This window comes from Bos javanicus, chromosome 17 (assembly GCF_032452875.1).
Source record: "Bos javanicus breed banteng chromosome 17, ARS-OSU_banteng_1.0, whole genome shotgun sequence".
Classification (NCBI taxonomy): Eukaryota; Metazoa; Chordata; class Mammalia; order Artiodactyla; family Bovidae; genus Bos; species Bos javanicus.
In genome coordinates this window covers 30,106,777-30,124,380 of record NC_083884.1, presented here as the reverse complement: position 1 = coordinate 30,124,380, position 17,604 = coordinate 30,106,777, and the positions used below count along the sequence as shown (strand labels likewise).

At 37.7% G+C, this 17,604-nt stretch overlaps 1 protein-coding gene and 1 long non-coding RNA gene across 7 annotated transcripts in view; one reads left to right on the top strand and one right to left on the bottom strand.

Moving 5' to 3' along the window:
- The window catches only part of LARP1B (La ribonucleoprotein 1B), a 140,584-nt gene extending 123,810 nt beyond the window's left edge, over positions 1-16,774 (top strand). For 4 of the 5 annotated variants that reach the window (XM_061384202.1, XM_061384204.1, XM_061384203.1 and 1 more), the window contains 4 exons: positions 278-422; positions 13,923-14,032; positions 14,749-14,876; positions 15,999-16,774. In XM_061384202.1, coding sequence (XP_061240186.1) covers positions 278-422; positions 13,923-14,032; positions 14,749-14,876; positions 15,999-16,244 — 629 coding nt within the window. In that variant the 3' untranslated portion in view covers positions 16,245-16,774. The remainder of the gene's footprint in view (positions 1-277; positions 423-13,922; positions 14,033-14,748; positions 14,877-15,998) is intronic. The other variant, XM_061384205.1, reaches the window with a different exon arrangement.
- Positions 373-17,604, bottom strand: part of LOC133228621 (uncharacterized) — a 28,024-nt gene continuing 10,792 nt past the window's right edge. Inside the window, exons 2-3 of one of the 2 annotated variants that reach the window (XR_009730298.1) lie at positions 12,981-13,100; positions 373-10,815 (exon numbers count right to left, since the gene is read on the bottom strand). This is a non-coding gene — a long non-coding RNA (uncharacterized LOC133228621). Of the gene's footprint in view, positions 10,948-12,980; positions 13,101-17,604 lie in introns of both variants that reach the window. The other variant, XR_009730297.1, reaches the window with a different exon arrangement.

Here is a 17,604-nt window from a genome sequence, read left to right as displayed (position 1 = left end):
GTAACATTTAATATCAGGTTAAAATATTCTTTTGTTTTGTTTTAATTACCTTAAATATTTTTATATATTCTTTATTCATGTATTTTATAGTTTAGATACATTAGGGAATAAACTTTACTGTGTTCTCATTACTATTGACAAATGCTTAAACTTGAGCAATGAGTCAGAAAAATGATTCTTTGTTTAGAAGAAACCCAAATATGTTTTGGGGATTAATGTATTTCAGCTTTCTTTATTTTATGCTGTGTAAAATGTCTGCCATTTTGACTTTTTTCAGAGAGAAAACGCTTGGGAATTGGCCAGTCCCAAGAAATGAATACCCTCTTTCGTTTCTGGTCCTTTTTCCTCAGAGATCACTTCAATAAAAAAATGTATGAGGAATTTAGACAACTTGCTTGGGAAGATGCAAAAGAAAATTACAGGTCAAATATTTTCTCCTATTTTTACACTTGGAGGGAGTTTTTATTTTTTAAAGTTAATTTATTTTTGTCTGAACTGGGTCTTCATTGCCATGCATGGGCTTTCTCTAGTTGCACCAAGTGCATGGGCTTCTCACTGCAATAGCTTCTCTCGTTTCGGTGCACAGGCTCTAGTTCAAATGGCTCAGTAGTTGTGGCTCACGGGCTTAGTTGCCCCGTGGCATGTGGGATCTTCCTGACCCAGGGATAGAATCCATGTCCCCTGCATTGGCCTGCAGATTCTTAACCATCAGGGAAGTCCCTGAAGTAGTCTGATTTTGGACTGTGAAAATACCATGTGATAGCTAAGGAAAAGATTGTATTAATTTTCTATTGCTGGATAGCAGAATACTCCAGAAATTAAAAGCTTAAAATAACAAACATTTATTAGGTAATAGTTTCTAAGGGTCAAGGCTCCAGGAACAACTTTACTGAGAATCTCTGGCTCAGTTCCCCTGTAGGATTGCAGTCAAGGTATTGGATGGGGCTGCAGTCTCTGAAGAGATTAGAGGATCTTCTTCAAGCTCATTCACTTAGATATTGGCAAGAGGCTTAAGTACCTCACCACCTAGGCCTCCCCATAGACATTTCACCATATGACTTCACTCAGAGTGAATGATCTAAAAAAGAGGAGAACTTCCAAGATGGAAGCTTCAATGTCTTACATAACCTACACCTGAAACTAACATCACTTCTGCCATATTATTGTGTTCACACAAACCAACCCTGGTATAATATAGGAGGGAGCTACACAGGTTTGTGTATATCAGGAGGTGGGACTGTCCAGAACTGTATTAGTGGCTGGTACAAAAGCCAAATGAAATTTGAAAGACATTTTTCTCTCTCTTGCCCCCGCCATTACAGATTTCCCTTGGATGTGCATATATACATCCCCAAACTGATACATGCTTAGAGCCAAACCAATTGTTAAGATTCCTTGAGACAAGAAGAAGTAAGGCCTTTCATGATACCTCCTGACTCACCTGTTCAATCTCATTTTTTCCTACTACAGTTGACCCTTCGACAATACCAATTTGAACCTGAATGGGTCCACTTATATGCATGTTTTCTTCAGTTGTAAATACTATAGTACTCCATAATCCATGTGTGATTGGATCTGTGGAGTTCTCTTGTAAAGCTCAAATAAGAATCCATTGTTAATCAGTTTGTGATCTTCAAGAGAAATACAAGATGCTGCAAAAACTTTTTTCTGAAAAAAAAAAAATTTTTTTTTACACTTGCACTGACTTGTGTAAAAATAAAGCCTATTTAGTTTTCATCTAGAATCTTGATCAGGAATGATAGATAAATGGCATGTATACCTCATTACTGACATCTCTAATCAATCCCAGCATTATTTAATATTGTTCTTGAATTCAGATTTATAGTCTTTCTTCTCACACCTTTAATGGCTACTGCCAGTTAATCTGAGTTGGCACAAAAGGCAAAATTTGCCATTTCTTTAAAAAAAGGTTTTTTTTAAATTTTATATTGGGGTATAGTGATTTATATATATAGTGATTATATATATATATAATATATATATACATATATATATAGTGATTTATAGTGCTGTGTTTCAGGTGTACAGCAGAGTGATTCATTTATACATATATCCATTTTTTTTCCAGATTCTTTGCCCAGATAGGTTGAGTAGTTTCCTGTACTATACAGTAGGTCCTTGCTAATTATCTGTTTTATATATAGTAGTGTGTATATGTTAATCCCAATCTCCTAATTTATCCCTACCCCTGCCTTTCCCCTTTGATAACCATTAGTTTGTTTTCAAGATCTGTGAGTCTGTTTCTGTCTTGTAAATAAGTTCATTTGTATCATCTTTTTAGATGCCATATATAATATTATATATTTGTCTTCCTCTGTCTGACTTCACTTAGTATGAGAATCTCTAGGTTCATCCATGTTGCTGCAAGTGGCATTATTTTATTATTTATTTATGGCTGAGTAGGTTCCATTGTATATATGTACACATCTTCTTTATCCATTCATCTGTTGATGGACATTTAGGTTGCTTCCATATCTTGGCTATGGTAAATAGTGCTACTGTGAACATTGGGGTGCATGTATCTTTTCAGATTATAGTTTTCTCTAGATATATGCTCTGGAATGAGATTGCTCGGTCATATGGTAGTTCTATTTTTCACTTTTCTCTGTACTGTTCTTCATAGTGCCTGATCTAGATATTCTCATTCAAACTGTGGTATGCTACCCATTAATGGGTTGAAATCAATTTAATGGTTTTAACTTACTTAAAAAAATAGTAAATGCAGGGGACGTGGGTTCATCCTTGGTCAGGGAACTAAGATCCTCCATGTCGTGGGGCAACTAAGTCTGCATGCTGCAACTACTACAGATTCCACATGATGCAGTGAAGAACCCATGTGGCACAACTAAGACCTGACTCAGCCAAATAAATTGTAGGTCAGTTGTTCAGTCTTGTCGGACTCTTTGCAACCCCATGGACTGCAGCACACCAAACTTCCCTGTCCTTCACTATCTCCCAGAGTGTGCTCAAACTCATGTCCATTGAGTCGGTGATGCCATTCAGCCATCTCATTCTCTGTCGCCTCCTTCTCCTCCTTCTGTCAATCTTTCCCAGCATCAGGATCTTTTTTAATGAGTTGACTGTTCGCATCAGGCGGCCAGAGTATTGGAGCTTCAACTTCAGCATCAGTCCTTGCCATGAATATTCTGGGTTGATTTCCTTTAAGATTGATGGGTTTGATCTCCTTTCTGTCCAAGGGACTCTCGAGTCTTCTCCAGCACCACAATTCCAAAGCTTTGATTCTTCAGTACTCAACCTTCTTTATGGTCCAGCTCTCACATCCATACATGACTACTGGAAAAACCATAGTTTTGGCTATACAGACTGTCAGCAGCAACCTGATGTCTCCGCTTTTCAATATGCTGTCTAGGTTTGTCATAGTTTTCTTTCCAAAGAGCAAGCACCTTTTCATTTCATGGCTGTAGTCACTGTCCACAGTGATTGGAGCCCAAGAAAATAAATTCTATCACTGTTTCCACCTTTTCCCCATCTATATGCCATGAAATGATAGGACCAGATGTTATGATCTTAGTTTTATGAATGTTGACTTTTGAGAGGGTAACAGGCAGGAAGGCCAGGGGTCTCCAAACGGAGGAAATAGACAGCAAGTGTCAGACATATTTTCTCTCTCTCTTAAGCGGCAGGACGAAACAAACTACAAGTGTCCAGATTTTTTCACCTTTTCTATGCAAATTTAAATAGGGTGGCCACGTGCATCTCGAACCTCCTTGCAAGCACAGAGGCTCGGGCTATTGGCCCGCACACCACTACGCATGTGTATCAACTACAAGGGTGGGTGATGGAGTTGAGGCTTTCTATTAACACCACAGCCAAAGAGGAGGGTAATACTGTGCCTCTTTGTCAAGCCAAACCCTCCCCCAGCTTTATTAATCTTCAAGCAAGTTCCCCACCAGCCACTTTGCTGAAAATCCTGCCAACAAAGTTGCCTGCAGTATTGACCACAGCCCAAGGAATGCCTGGGACTCCTAGAATAGGTTTATTTTCCTGTGGAATGTGGAGAAGACGAAAGGAGTGTTAGACCTGAATACAGAGATGAGGAGAAAGTGAGAAAGCAGTGATTGAGAAGAGAATTTCACATTGGCTTCAACTCTTTGAATGGTTTTTCAGAGACTTCTTTTTTTAAAAAAAAGTTTTTATTAATATTTGTATTGGGGCGTAACCAATTAACGGTTGTGAAAGTCCTGCAGTCAATCCTGCTGGCCTTCAAAGTCACATTCTCTGGGAATTCCTAGTCCTTTGTCATTGTTGGGTTCCAGTGTCCTGTCAATTGTTGTTAAACAGCTAGTTGCGATTTTGGTGGTCTCACAGGAGATGAGTGCATGACTTGGTCTCATAGGAGAAGGTGAGTGCCATCTTAAATCTGTTTCTAGAGAGACTTCTTTATTCTGTATGAATAAAGAAGACTGTGCAGTGATGTATGTCATAAACCATCACAATATTGTTAGTTATCCTCCAATTAAAAATAAAGTTAAAAAAAGGAAGACTGAGCAGGAATAAGACTAAAGTGAAGCTTGAGGAATTGGGGTTGGGCACTGAAAAAATTTTGGCTAAGCTATTATCTAAGAAAAAAGAGAAATAATCAAAATAATTTTAGAAAGAGAGGGGCTCTGACGTTTGTGGATAAGTTTGGACCTACCTGCTTGGAAAGAGGAAGGATACGTTATGTTTGGACATATGTTTGTTTCATCATCTTCATCAAAATGCAATTTTTGAATAAGATCTGAATGGGTTTTCCTCTAGCCTTAGATAGTGATCTCTCCATTCACACTTAAAATTTAAGAGTTATGCTCCCATTAGAATGGCATCAAGAAAACAAAGAATGACAGTTGCTGTTGAGGATGTGGTGAAAAAGGAACCTTTATATACTGTTGGTGGAAATGTAAATTGGTCCAATCACTATGGAAAGCAATAAAGAGATTCCTCAAAAAACTAAAAATAATCTGCCATGTGACCCAGCAGTTCCACTACTGGGTATATACCCAAAGGAAATGAAAACAGTATTTTGAAGAGAGAAGTGCACTCCCATGTTTATTGCAGTGTTCCCAATAGCCAAGATGGCAAATAGATGGGGAAGCAATGGAAACAGTGACAGACTTTATTTTTTAGGGCTCCAAAATCACTGCAGATGGTGACTGCAGCCATGAAATTAAAAGGCATTTGCTCCTTGAAAGAAAAGTTATGACCAACCTAGACAGCATATTAAAAAGCTGAGACATTACTTTGCCTACAAAGGTCCATCTAGTCAAAGCTATGGTTTTTCCAGTAGTCATGTATGGATGTGAGAATTGGACTACAAAGAAAGCTGAGCACCAAAGAATTGATGCTTTTGAACTGTGGTGTTGGAGAAGACTCTTGAGAATCCCTTGGACTGTAAGGAGATCCAACCAGTCAATCTTCAAGGAAATCAGTCCTAAATATTCCTTGGAAGGATTAATGCTGAAGCTGAAACTCCAAAACTTTGGCCACCTAATGTGAAGAACTGACTCATTTGAAAAGACCCTGATGCTGGGAAAGATTGAAGGTGGGAGGAGAAGGGGACAACAGAGGATGAGATGGTTGGATGACATGAGTTTGGATAAACTCCAGGAGTTGGTGATGGACAGGAAAGCCTGGTGTGCTGCAGTCCATGGGGTCGCAAAGAATTGGACACGACTGAGCGACTGAACTGAACTGAACTGGAAACAACCTAAGTGCCCTTCAGAGAATGAATGGATAAAAAAGATGCAGTATGTATATGCAATGGAATATTATTCAGCCATAAGAATATTCAGCCAGTTTCCAACAACACAAGAGAAGACCCTACACATGGACATCACCAGATGGTCAACACCGAAATCAGATTGATTATATTCTTTGCAGGCAAAGGTGGAGAAGCTCTATACAGTCAGCAAAAACAAGACTGGGAGCTGACTGTGGTTCAGATCGTGAACTCCTTATTGCCAAATTCAGACTTAAATTGAAGAAAGTAGGGAAAACCACTAGACCATTCAGGTATGACCTGAATCAAATCCCTTATGATTATACAGTGCAAGTAACAAATAGATTAAAGGGATTAGATCTAATAGAGTGCCTGAAGAACTAAACACAGAGGTTCATGACGTTTTACAGGAGGCAGTGATCAAGACCATTCCCGAGAAAAAGAAAGGCAAATGGTTGTCTGACAAGGGCTTACAAATAGCTGAGAAAAGACAAGGTAAAGGCAAAGGAGAAAAGGAAAGATATACCCATCTGAACGCAAAGTTCCAAATAACAAGGAGAGATAAGAAAGCCTTCCTCAGTGATCAGTGCAAAGAAATAGAGGAAAACAATAAAATGGGAAAGACTAGAGATCTCTTCAAGAAAATTAAAGATACCCAGGGAACATTTCATGCAAAGATGGGCTCAATAAAGGACAGAAATGGTATGGACCTAACAGAAGCAGAACATATTAAGAAGAGGTAGCAAAAATACACAGAAGAACTATACAAAAAAGATCTTTATGACCCAGATAACCACGATGGTGTGATCTCTCACCTAGAGCCAGACATCCTGGAATGTGAAGTCAAGTGGGCCTTAGGAAGCATTACTACGAACAAAGCTAGTGGAGGTGATGGAATTCCAGTTGAGCTATTTCAAATCCTGAAAGATGAAGCTGTGAAAGTGCTACAGTCAATATGCCAGCAAATTTGAAAAACTCAGCAGTGGCCACAGGACTGGAAAATGTCCATTTTTTCTTCCTTGGAAGAAAAGTTATGACCAACCTAGACAGCATATTAAAAAGTAGAGACATTACTTTGCCTACAAAGGTCCATCTAGTCAAAGCTATGTTTTTTCCAGTAGTCATCTATGGATGTGAGAATTGGACTATAAAGAAATCTGATTGCCAAAGAATTGATGCTTTTGAACTGTGATGTTGGAGAAGACTCTTGAGAGTCCCTTGGACTCTCAATCTTGGACCAGTCAATCTTCAAGGAAATCAGTCCTGAATATTCTTTGGAAGGACTGATGCTGAAGCTGAAACTCCTATACTTTGGCCACCTGATGTGAATGCCAATCCCAAAGAAAGGCAATGCCAAAAAATGTTCAAACTACCACACAATTGCACTCATCTCACACGCTAGCAAAGTAATGCTCAAAATTCTACAAGCCAGGCTTCAACAGTACGTGACCCATGAACTTCCAGATGGTCAAGCTGGATTTAGAAAAGGCAGAGTAACCAGAGATCAAATTGCCAACATCTGCTGGGTCATCAAAAAAGCAAGATAGTTTCAGAAAAACATCTACTTCTGCTTTATTGACTATGCCAAAGCCTTTGACTCTGTGGATCACAACAAACTGAGGAAAATTCTTTAAATGATGGGAATACCAGACCACCTCTCCTGCCTCCTGAGAAAACTGTATGTAGGTCAAAAAGCAACAGTTAGAACCGGACGTAGAACAATGGACTGGTTCCAAATGGGGAAAGGAGTACGTCAAGGCTGTATATTGTCACTCTGCTCATTTAACTTATATGCAGAGTACATCATGAGAAACACATGAAGCACAAGCTGGAATCAAGATTGCTGGGAGATATATCAATAACCTTAGATACACAGATGAAACCACCCTTACGGCCGAAAGCAAAGAACTAAAGAGCCTCTTGATGAAAGTGAAAGAGGAGAGTGAAAAAGTTGGCTTAAAACTCAACATTCAGAAAACTAAGATCGTGGTATCCGGTCCCATCACTTCATGGCAAATAGATGGGGAAACAGTGGAAACAGTGTCAGACTTTATTTTTTTGGGCTCCAAAATCACTGCAGATGGTGACTGCAGCCATGAAATTGAAAGACGCTTGCTCCTTGGAAGAAAAGTTATGACCAACCTAGACAGCATATTAAAAAGCAGAGACATTACTTTGCCTACAAAGGTCCATCTAGTCAAAGCTATGTTTTTTCCAGTAGTCATCTATGGATGTGAGAATTGGACTATAAAGAAATCTGATTGCCAAAGAATTGATGCTTTTGAACTGTGATGTTGGAGAAGACTCTTGAGAGTCCCTTGGATTGTAAGGAGATCCAGCCAGTCAATCTTCAAGGAAATCAGTCCTGAATATTCTTTGGAAGGACTGATGCTGAAGCTGAAACTCCAATACTTTGGCCACCTGATGCAAAGAACCGACTCATTTGAAGAGACCCTGGGAAAGATTGAAGGTGGAAGGAGAAGGGGATGACAGAGGATGAGATGGTTGGAATGCATCACTGATGCGATGGACATGAGTTTGAGTAGGCTCGATGGACATGAGTTTGAGTAGACTCCAGGAGTTGGTGGTGGACAGGAAACCCTGGTGTGCTGCAGTCCATGGGGTTGCAAAGAGTCAAACACAACTGAGCAACTGAATTGAACTGACCTGAACCAAATTTAAAAAGAGGTTTCTTTTAAATTCTGTGTTTCCGTGAGGACACCTGGCTCCACCAGAACTTAACGTTTCTCAAACCTTGAGCTAGCTGATGAGATGCGTTTTTGTTTTGGAAATGTTTGTCTTAAGCTATGTTAATGAACTATGCATTGACCCTAGACTCTGTCTTCAAGTTGTTTCTACCCAAGACTCATGAACCTACTTGACAAACCAGTATGTTTTACTCATGCAAATTTTTTCTAAAGCTATGTTAATGAGACTGTATTTGCTTGAGAACCTGCCTTTCTTCAAGATTCATGTCAATCATTTTATGGCTGGGGCAACTCACCTTGTGCCATTGTTATGTCAAAATGCATGTTGTGGGTGAGGGGCCTGGTGCCAGTCTCTGAGTTTGGAGACATTTCCTTCCTCTAATTAGCTGACTGCTGCTGCTGCTGCTAAGTCACTTCAGTCGTGTCTGACTCTGTGCGACCCCATAGACGGCAAACTGCTAGTAGCTATAACATCTGGCTAAAGACCAGCAGGGGGGCACTCTTTATGCCCTCTTCTGATGTCTATGTCAGAAGCTTTCTCTATCTCTTTTATACTTTAATAAAACTTTATCACACAGAAGCTCTGAGTGATCAAGCCTCGTCACTGGCCCTGGATGGAATTCCTCCCCTCAGGACACCAAGAATTACTGGAGTCGTTCGTCGCTTAACAACAATCTTTCAGTTTTAAACCAACCTTTTCACTCTGCTCTTTCACCCTCATCAAGAGACTCTTTAGTTTTTCTTTGCTTTCTGACATTAGAGTGGTATCATCTGCATACCTGAGGTTGTTGATATTTCTTCTGACAATCTTGATTCCAGCTTGTGATTGATCCAGCCTGGCATTTCACATGATGTACTCTGCATAAGCAGGGTGACTGTATACAGCCTTCATGTGCATCTTTCCTAGTTTTGAACCAGACCTTTGTTCCATGTCTGGTTCTAACTGTTGCTTCCTGACCTGCATACAAGTTTCTCAGGAGGCAGGTCAGGTTGTCTGGTATTCCCATCTCTTCAAGAATTTTCCACAGTTTGTTGTGATCCACAGAGTCAAAGGCTTCGGTGTAGTCAGTGAAGCAAAGTAGACGTTTTTCTGGAATTCCCTTGCTTTTTCTATGACCCAGCAGATGTTGGCAATTTGATCTCTGGTTCCTCTCCCTTTTTTAAATCCAGCTTGAACATCTGGAAGTTCTCTGCTCATGTAGTGTTGAAGACTATCTTGAAGGATTTTGAGCATTACCTTACTAGCATGTGAAATGAGCACAATTGTGTGACATTTTGAACATTTTTTGGCACTGGTTTTCTCTGGGCTTGGAATGAAAACTGACCTTTTCCAGGTCTGTGGCACTGCTGAGTTTTCCAAATTTGCTGGCATATTGAGTGCAGCACTTTAACAGCATTGTCTTTTAGGATTTTTAATAGCTCAGCTGGAATTCCATCACCTCCACTGCCTTTGTAGTAATGCTTACTAAAGTCCACTTGACTTCCACACTCCAGGATGTCTGGCTCTAGGTGAGTGACCACACCATCATGATTATTTGGATCTTCTGTGTATTCTTGTCACCTCTTCATAATCTCTTCTGCATCTGTTAGGTCCTTGTCATTTCTGTCCTTTTTTGTGCCCATCTTTGCATGAACTGTTTCCTTGGTATCTTTAATTTTCTTGAAGAGATCTCTAGTCTTTCCCATTCTATTGTTTTCCTCCATTTCTTTGCACTGTTCATGTAAGGCTTCTTATCTCTAGTTGCTATTCTCTGGATCTGCATCCAGTTGGGTATATCTTTCCCCTTTTCCTTTGCATTTTGCTTCTCTTCTTTTCTCAGCTATTTGTAATGTCTCCTCAGACAACCATTTTGCCTTCTTGCATTTCTTTTTCTTTGGGATGTTTTTGGTCACTGCCTCCTGTACAGTGTTATGAACTTACATCGTAGTTCTTCAGGCACTCTGTCTACCAGATCTAATCCCTTGAATCTATTTGTTACCTTCACTGTATAACCATAAGGGATTTGATTTAGGTCATATCTGAATGGTCTAGTGGTTTTCCTTACTTTCTTCAATTTAAGCCTCAATTTTCAATGAGGAGCTCCTGAGCTGAGCTACAGTCAGCTTCAGGTCTTGTTTTTGCTGACTGTATAGAGCTTTTCCATCTTCAGCTGCCAAGAATATAATCAATCTGATTTCAGTATTGACCATCTGGTGATGTCCATGTGTAGAGTCTTTCCTTGTGTTGTTGAAAGGGGGTCTTTGCTATGACCAGTGCGTTCTCTTGGCAAAACTCTTAGCCTTTGACCTGCTTCATTTTGTACTCCATGGCCAAACTTGCTTGTTACTCCAGGTATCTCTTGACTCCTGCTTTTGTATTCTAGTCCCCTATGATGAAAAGGACATCTTTTATTAGTTCTAGAAGGTCTTGTAAGTTTTCATAGAACTGTTTGACTTCAGCCTCTTCAGCAATAATGGCTGGTGCATAGATGTGGATTACTGTGATATTGAATGGTTTGCCTTGGAAATGAACAGAGATCATTCCGTCATTTTTGAGATGCACCCAAGTACTGCCATATAAATAAATAATTTTTATTTTACATAGAAAATATGAGACTTCACTGATGATAGTGAAGTTAATATGTTTTACAATTCATAGATAAATGCAAATTTTAAAATTATTTTCAAAACTTATATATGTTTTTATGTATACAAATATGTGTTGTATTGACTGTCACAAGGTAAAATATTTTTCTTATTGTTAGAACTAAGTTTTAAAGCTTTTGTTACAATTAGTGTCATCATATTTTGGTACTTATGCAAACAATTTTTATTTGTTCCTCAGGACTTTCTAATAACTTTTCTATCCAAGTATAGGTTGGCAACTCTCCTTCTTTGTTCCTGTGCTATCCTGTATATAGATTTTTAAAACAGTGTTATAATTTTATCTATTTCTGCAGTGTTCATGATGAGACTGGATTAGCTATTCCTTAGCAAGTATAGCTCAATGGTTAAGCACCTGAAGGCTTTCAAATCAAACCCATTAACTTACTGTGACCTTGGCAAGTTATAATCCCAGTAAGCTTTAGGTTCTTTATCTATAAAGTGGGGGAAACTATGGTAGATACCCTCGTAGGGTTATTGTGAAGATTTAAAAAAGAAAACACAACATTTAAAGGGCTTAACATATTGCCTGATATGCTCAATAAGTGATTATTCTTATTAGAAAGAAGACCAATACTAAATATATCCATTAACTAACATTAGCATAAGATGATTTCAAGAAGGAAGGAGAGAAACAACGTTTCATAGATATCTGCAATGTGCCAGGTCTGGTTTTTTAGTGCTTTACAAATATTATCTGACATTGAAAAGTAGGATATTATTACCCTCATTTTTAGAGATATGACTATAAACTAGAATTCAAATATAGTTCTTTCTGGTTCTCAACTTTTATGTTTTCCACTCATCTAAGCTGTCTCACAGTGATGGCTCAGTGAATAAATGACAGCTGAGAGGCTGGTCCTATGCCTCTTCTCTTTCCTCCAGCAGTTATGCTACATATTTGAGTTGTAGTATTAATGTCATGCTTTTGATCTTTGGAATTAGTTTTCTAAAAAACTGGAAATCCAGAGATTGTAGTAGTCAGTTGTCCTTTACCAGTAATCTAAGAATCCTACTGCTGCTACTGCTAAGTCACTTCGGTTGTGTCTGACTCTGTGCGACCCCATAGACGGCAGCCCACCAGGCTCCACCGTCCCTGGGATTCTCCAGGCAAGAACACTGGAGTGGGTTGCCATTTCCTTCTCCAATGCGTGAAAGTGAAAAGTGAAAGTGAAGTCGCTCAGTTGTATCCGACTCTTAGCGACCCCATGGACTGCAGCCCACCAGGTTCCTCCGTCCATTGGATTTTCCAGGCAAGAGTACTGGAGTGGGATGCCATTGCCTTCTCCAAGAATCCTAATATTCCTCTAAAATATCATTCACTCAGTATAACCTAAATTTTCTCAATTCTGCTTTCCATAAAGAAAGAAGCCTCGGCTTCATCCCAAGAGATTATGATTTCATTGGTTTGGAGTGGAGCCTGCATTTTTTAAAAAGTTCCCTCAGTGGTCCACATATGTAGTCAAGGTGAGGACCACTGGTATCAATATAATATGATCCCATAAGAAGAGTTTTAAGATAGGTTTTTCATTCTTAACTGTTGTTTCGTGAGTCCTCAGTCAGACAAACTTAAGGAAAAGCATCATTTATGGCTACCAAAGTAAAGGACTCAGGTTAGTGTGGTTGGTAAGTCCACATTTCTCTTGGCACCTTGCCAAGAAATTTGTTTATTCTTCCAGGCAGACCATCACTCCATTTTAAATAAGCTGGTTACAAAAGACATATGCATACACACGTCCTCTTGTGAATAATGGCTAGGCAGTGTTATGTTACCAGGAATAAAGAAATGTTGCCTCTCCTCCACTGAGGTGCCCAGAATGATTTAGAGATTCTAAGTGAGGAAGTTTTTTAAATTGTAGCATGTTTTAGTTGAATGAGCTAGATGGCACCTTTACTGTTGTCCATCGACTTCTCCGTGTCCACTCTCATGGATTCTGCTCATCCCCGTTAGTTGCAGGTTGAGCCCACGTAGTTTCTTGATCCACTGTCCAAAACTTGTCTCAGGTTCTCTAGGTGGTTGTGAGAAGAAAGAAATTTACTTTCTGATTTATGCAGTGATACAATTCTTTTGGCAAATTATCTTTTATTTAATGTGCTTTATAAACAGGAAGGCTCTCTTAGACGACAGTTTTAATTAGGTTTGTCCCTTTATAGTTGGGGCTTCCCTGGTGGCTCAGATGGTAAAGTGTCTGCCTGCAATGTGGGAGACCTGGGTTCCATCTGTGGATTGGGAAGATCCACTGGAGAAGGAAATGGCAGCCCACTCCAGTACTGTTCCCTGGAAAATTCCATAGACAATAGAACCTGGTGGGCTACATGGGATTGCAAAGAGTCGGACACAACTGAGCAACTTCACTTCACTTTATAGTTGATTGGGTCAACCACACCTAGGGTCTGTGACCCAAGAGTATGGTCTTTATTTTCCTAGAGTAGAGATTATGTTCAAGAGCATTTAATACCATGTACTAAAGCACCATTGAAAGCCTTGGTTGGGAAAAAATCTAAAACTGCCAATTTGTCACTAAATCTTTTGAAATACCAAGGAGTTCTTCAGAAATAACAGGAAGAGATCCTCTGTCTGTTCAAAGAAGCCATGCTCTAGTTGTTCATGGGCTGCCTCTTATTTTGCACATCTGTAGTATACCTCCATGAGATACTGTGCCCGAGTCAACAAAAATAGGAAAACCAGACGTGGATTAAAAAACTACATACATTTAAACATTCTTGTTTGGGATTATTTGTGCCATGTTTGCTTATGTCAGTGCTGTTAAGTATAATTATTTGCATTGTTGTAGCGAAAATTTTATTATAAACCATTTCCCCCTACACAGGTATGGATTAGAATGTCTGTTCAGGTTTTATAGTTATGGACTGGAAAAAAAATTCAGACACGAAATTTTTAAGGATTTCCAAGAAGAAACCAAGAAAGACTACGAATCTGGTAAAAACAAAACAACACTTTATTCAATTTGAAAATTGTAAATATGAATCTGTCAATAAATAGGGAGATTGTATCCTTTTTTGGGGGTGGGGGACAGACTAATATGACTTTCAGGCCACTATTATGATTTGTTATAAAGGATGGAACACCATATGTAAGAAGGTTTTTCATGTGAGATGTTGGAAAATAATCACTCCCAAGAGTTTCTTTATGGATTTGCATTTTGTCATTATTCCTTTGACTTACATGACTACTCACTGATGTTCCTTCCATTATGTGAAAATTCTATGTAATATGAGTAAGTGTGCTCGGAAAGGTGAAATAGTATAGTGGGTAACAATACAGGCTCTGGGCTAGAGTCTGAATTCCATTTCCACCCCTTAGTAGCTCTGTGGCCATGGTTAAGTTGCTTAATTTAACCTTGTTTAACTTGCTTAACTCAGTTGACTCATCAGTAATATTTACACAAGAGCACCTATATAACAGGGTGGTGTATAGGTCAAATTAGTTTAATATACAATAAACCACTTAAATAATACCTGTTATATAGCAAATGCTTAATAAATGTTAGCTGCCATTATTCATTACAGTGTTAGCCTCAAGATCTAAATAAAGTGTATATTAGAAGACATGGCTTAATGCTGGTAAGACATAGTCAATATGAATCATTTTTTAAGGATTATATATATTTTATTGTATATATTTTTTGTTACTAGGTCAGCTGTATGGATTAGAAAAGTTTTGGGCTTATCTAAAATATTCTCAATCTAAAACACAATCTATTGACCCCAAACTTCAGGAATACCTCTGTAGCTTTAAGAAGCTGGAAGACTTCCGTGTTGATGTAAGTTTTAAATTCTTTCACTGTATTATTTTTACTACTCTTACATTTGAGCTATTTGGGCTTATCAGTGACTTTCTTAACTTTAATTTTATAGTTTTTATTTTTTAACTTTCATTTTGAAAATTCAACTTTCTAGTTTTGAAATCAAACTTTAAAATAGGTGCAAAAATGGGACTTCCCTGGTAATCCAGTGATTAAGACTCTACACTTCAATGCGGGTAGCACAGGTTTGATCCTGGGTCAGGGAACTAAGATCCCACATACCATGAGGCCAAAAAGGGAAGAAAAAAACAAAACAGGTGCAAAAATAGTATAGAGAATTCCCATATACTCAGTTTACCCACAGTCCCTAAATGTTAATATCTTATATAACCACAGTGGAGTTGTCAGTCACTTTAACCAATTTGATTTCAAGAGGAAAAGGAAACATTTTTTAAAGAGAATGGAATGAGCATAAGATAAAGGAAAAGGGGAAAGAAGAGAAAAGAGAAACAAGGAAAGAAGAATCAAAAGGAGCAGAAAAGAGAGAGGTGAAAGGTAAACTAGGTACTATAATTTGTTTGTCTTACAGTTTTGTGTAAATAGATTTGATAGTCCAGGGGTGCAGTTAACAGAAGTACCGACATCTCTGGAATTATAGAGCTGTGTTTCCAGAGTGGTCCAGCCAGTTCTGTCACAAAGATGTCCTTGCTTTATAATATTATAGTGACTTTTGCCCTGTCTGAAGAGTGTTCAAGAATTCAGACCTCTGCTTTTAAATACAGTAGAAGTTTGGAGGAGGAAAAGATTCGAGTTATAAATTCTTTGCACTTGATGAAAGTTGCATAAAGAACAAAAATAGCCTCTCTGAAACGTTTTCCCAGAGTTATGGAACCCAGTGTATGTTTATGCTCTACCATATAGTTCAAGCCCTAAAACATAGGAGAAGCTTAATAAACATGTGTTGAATGAAAGAATTAACTGATAGGAAGGAAATTTAAGTTTAATACCTTAAATTTCTGTTACATTTTCCTTGTACTAATAAAATTTAAAGTTTCCCTCTGTTGGAAAATTCTGACCTTAGATTTTGAAGGGAGAAAAAAATAGTAAAATCATCACTATGTTGTCTTTCATAATTTGCAGCCCCCTATTGGTGAGGAGTTTGGAAGAAAAAGACATTCATCTACTTCTGGTGAGGAGAGTAATCGTCATAGACTTCCATCTAATTCCTCTACAAAGCCACCAAGTGCTGCTAAGCCTACACCTGCTAATCAGCTTCAGGTTCCAATAAATTCTCCCAGAAGGAACACTTCACAGGAGTCCAGTGACAATTCACACCAGAACAATGCTGCCTCAGTCCCAACAAATGGTGAACTGCCTGAGAAATAGACTCTTAACAAAAGTTGTTTACCCTTGAAATCAACATTTACATCAGTATTTATTTGGGAAAATCTTCTGATGTTTAATTGTGATAATCAGAAAAAAGAAGAAGGAAGAAAAATGGTAGCATTTTATTCTAGCAGGATAAATTCTAAAAATGTTGCCTTGATTTCACCAAGGATAGTTTTGGTAACCTTTTATAGAGATCCTCTAGTAATATATTTTAGTCTCAGTATTTCTTTTTCAAAGCTATTGTTTACAAGAACAGCCTTCCTTAAATATATATAAAAACATCACAAGGAATGCCTAACATTACAGCTCATACTTCTTAAAGAAGATATAGTATGTTGTATTCATCTCTTCTGTAGAGCTCTTAAAGAATCCAATTACCCCATTATCAATTCATATTTGAACTTATCAAAAACAAAGGAAGATTACGTATATATTTTTTTTAATTCAGAAAAAGAATGTGAAATACCACAATTGCTTTTCTTTTAGATGTATGGTTTAAAAAAATTTTTTTTTTTTTTTTTACAAAAGTAGAGATATATTGCAGTTATATTGAAGTATATGTACCTTGAATGTTGGGTTTTGCTTCCCCTCCCCCACCAAGTCATACTTCATGACTTCCATAGTTATTGTTGTATTGATGTGGAGTGTTCTGAATTGACATCAGTCAATTATATATTAGGATGGATTTACTTTTTGTGACTATAGAAACCTGCACAAGTAATTGAAATTGGAGTTGGGATTGGTTGGAATACTGTCCTAAGTTAATTAAATCTTGCACTGTTTTGAATGCATTTGCTCTTTGTACATCTGCAGGTCTGTATGTCACAAGTAGTCAGATTATCCTCAGTTTAAAAGGAATACCTAGTTTTTCCTTTTTTGTGTCTTTTAGTTTTGTTTTATGCTTATAAGTGTTTTCAAAAACAAATTTACTTCTAATTTTTATTACTGTTGCAACTGATGTAAATGATAGTTTTAGTTTTTGTGGGAATTAAAATAAAGCAATTATTCTAAATTATTTGAATTGAATTTTAATTATTTTTGTTTAGAATATAGTTGAAAAGCTGTAATTTTCAAATTCTAGTAGAAGGCCATTGTATTTTGTGAATGAAGTTTTAGTGTTAAACTTATATATTTAACATATATTTTCCTGTATTGGGAATAAGCAACTAATTTAAGATACTAAATTAATTTATTATTTTCTCTTTGATGTCTTGTCGTTATAGAATGACAATATTGAAATACATATTTTCTTTGGATAAATGGACTAGCCTTTAATAAATAAGAGATTTTCATTACTTTATTTCCCATGAATAAGCAATAATCTGTGGTTGTATAATATTTAATATTTGGGAAGTCA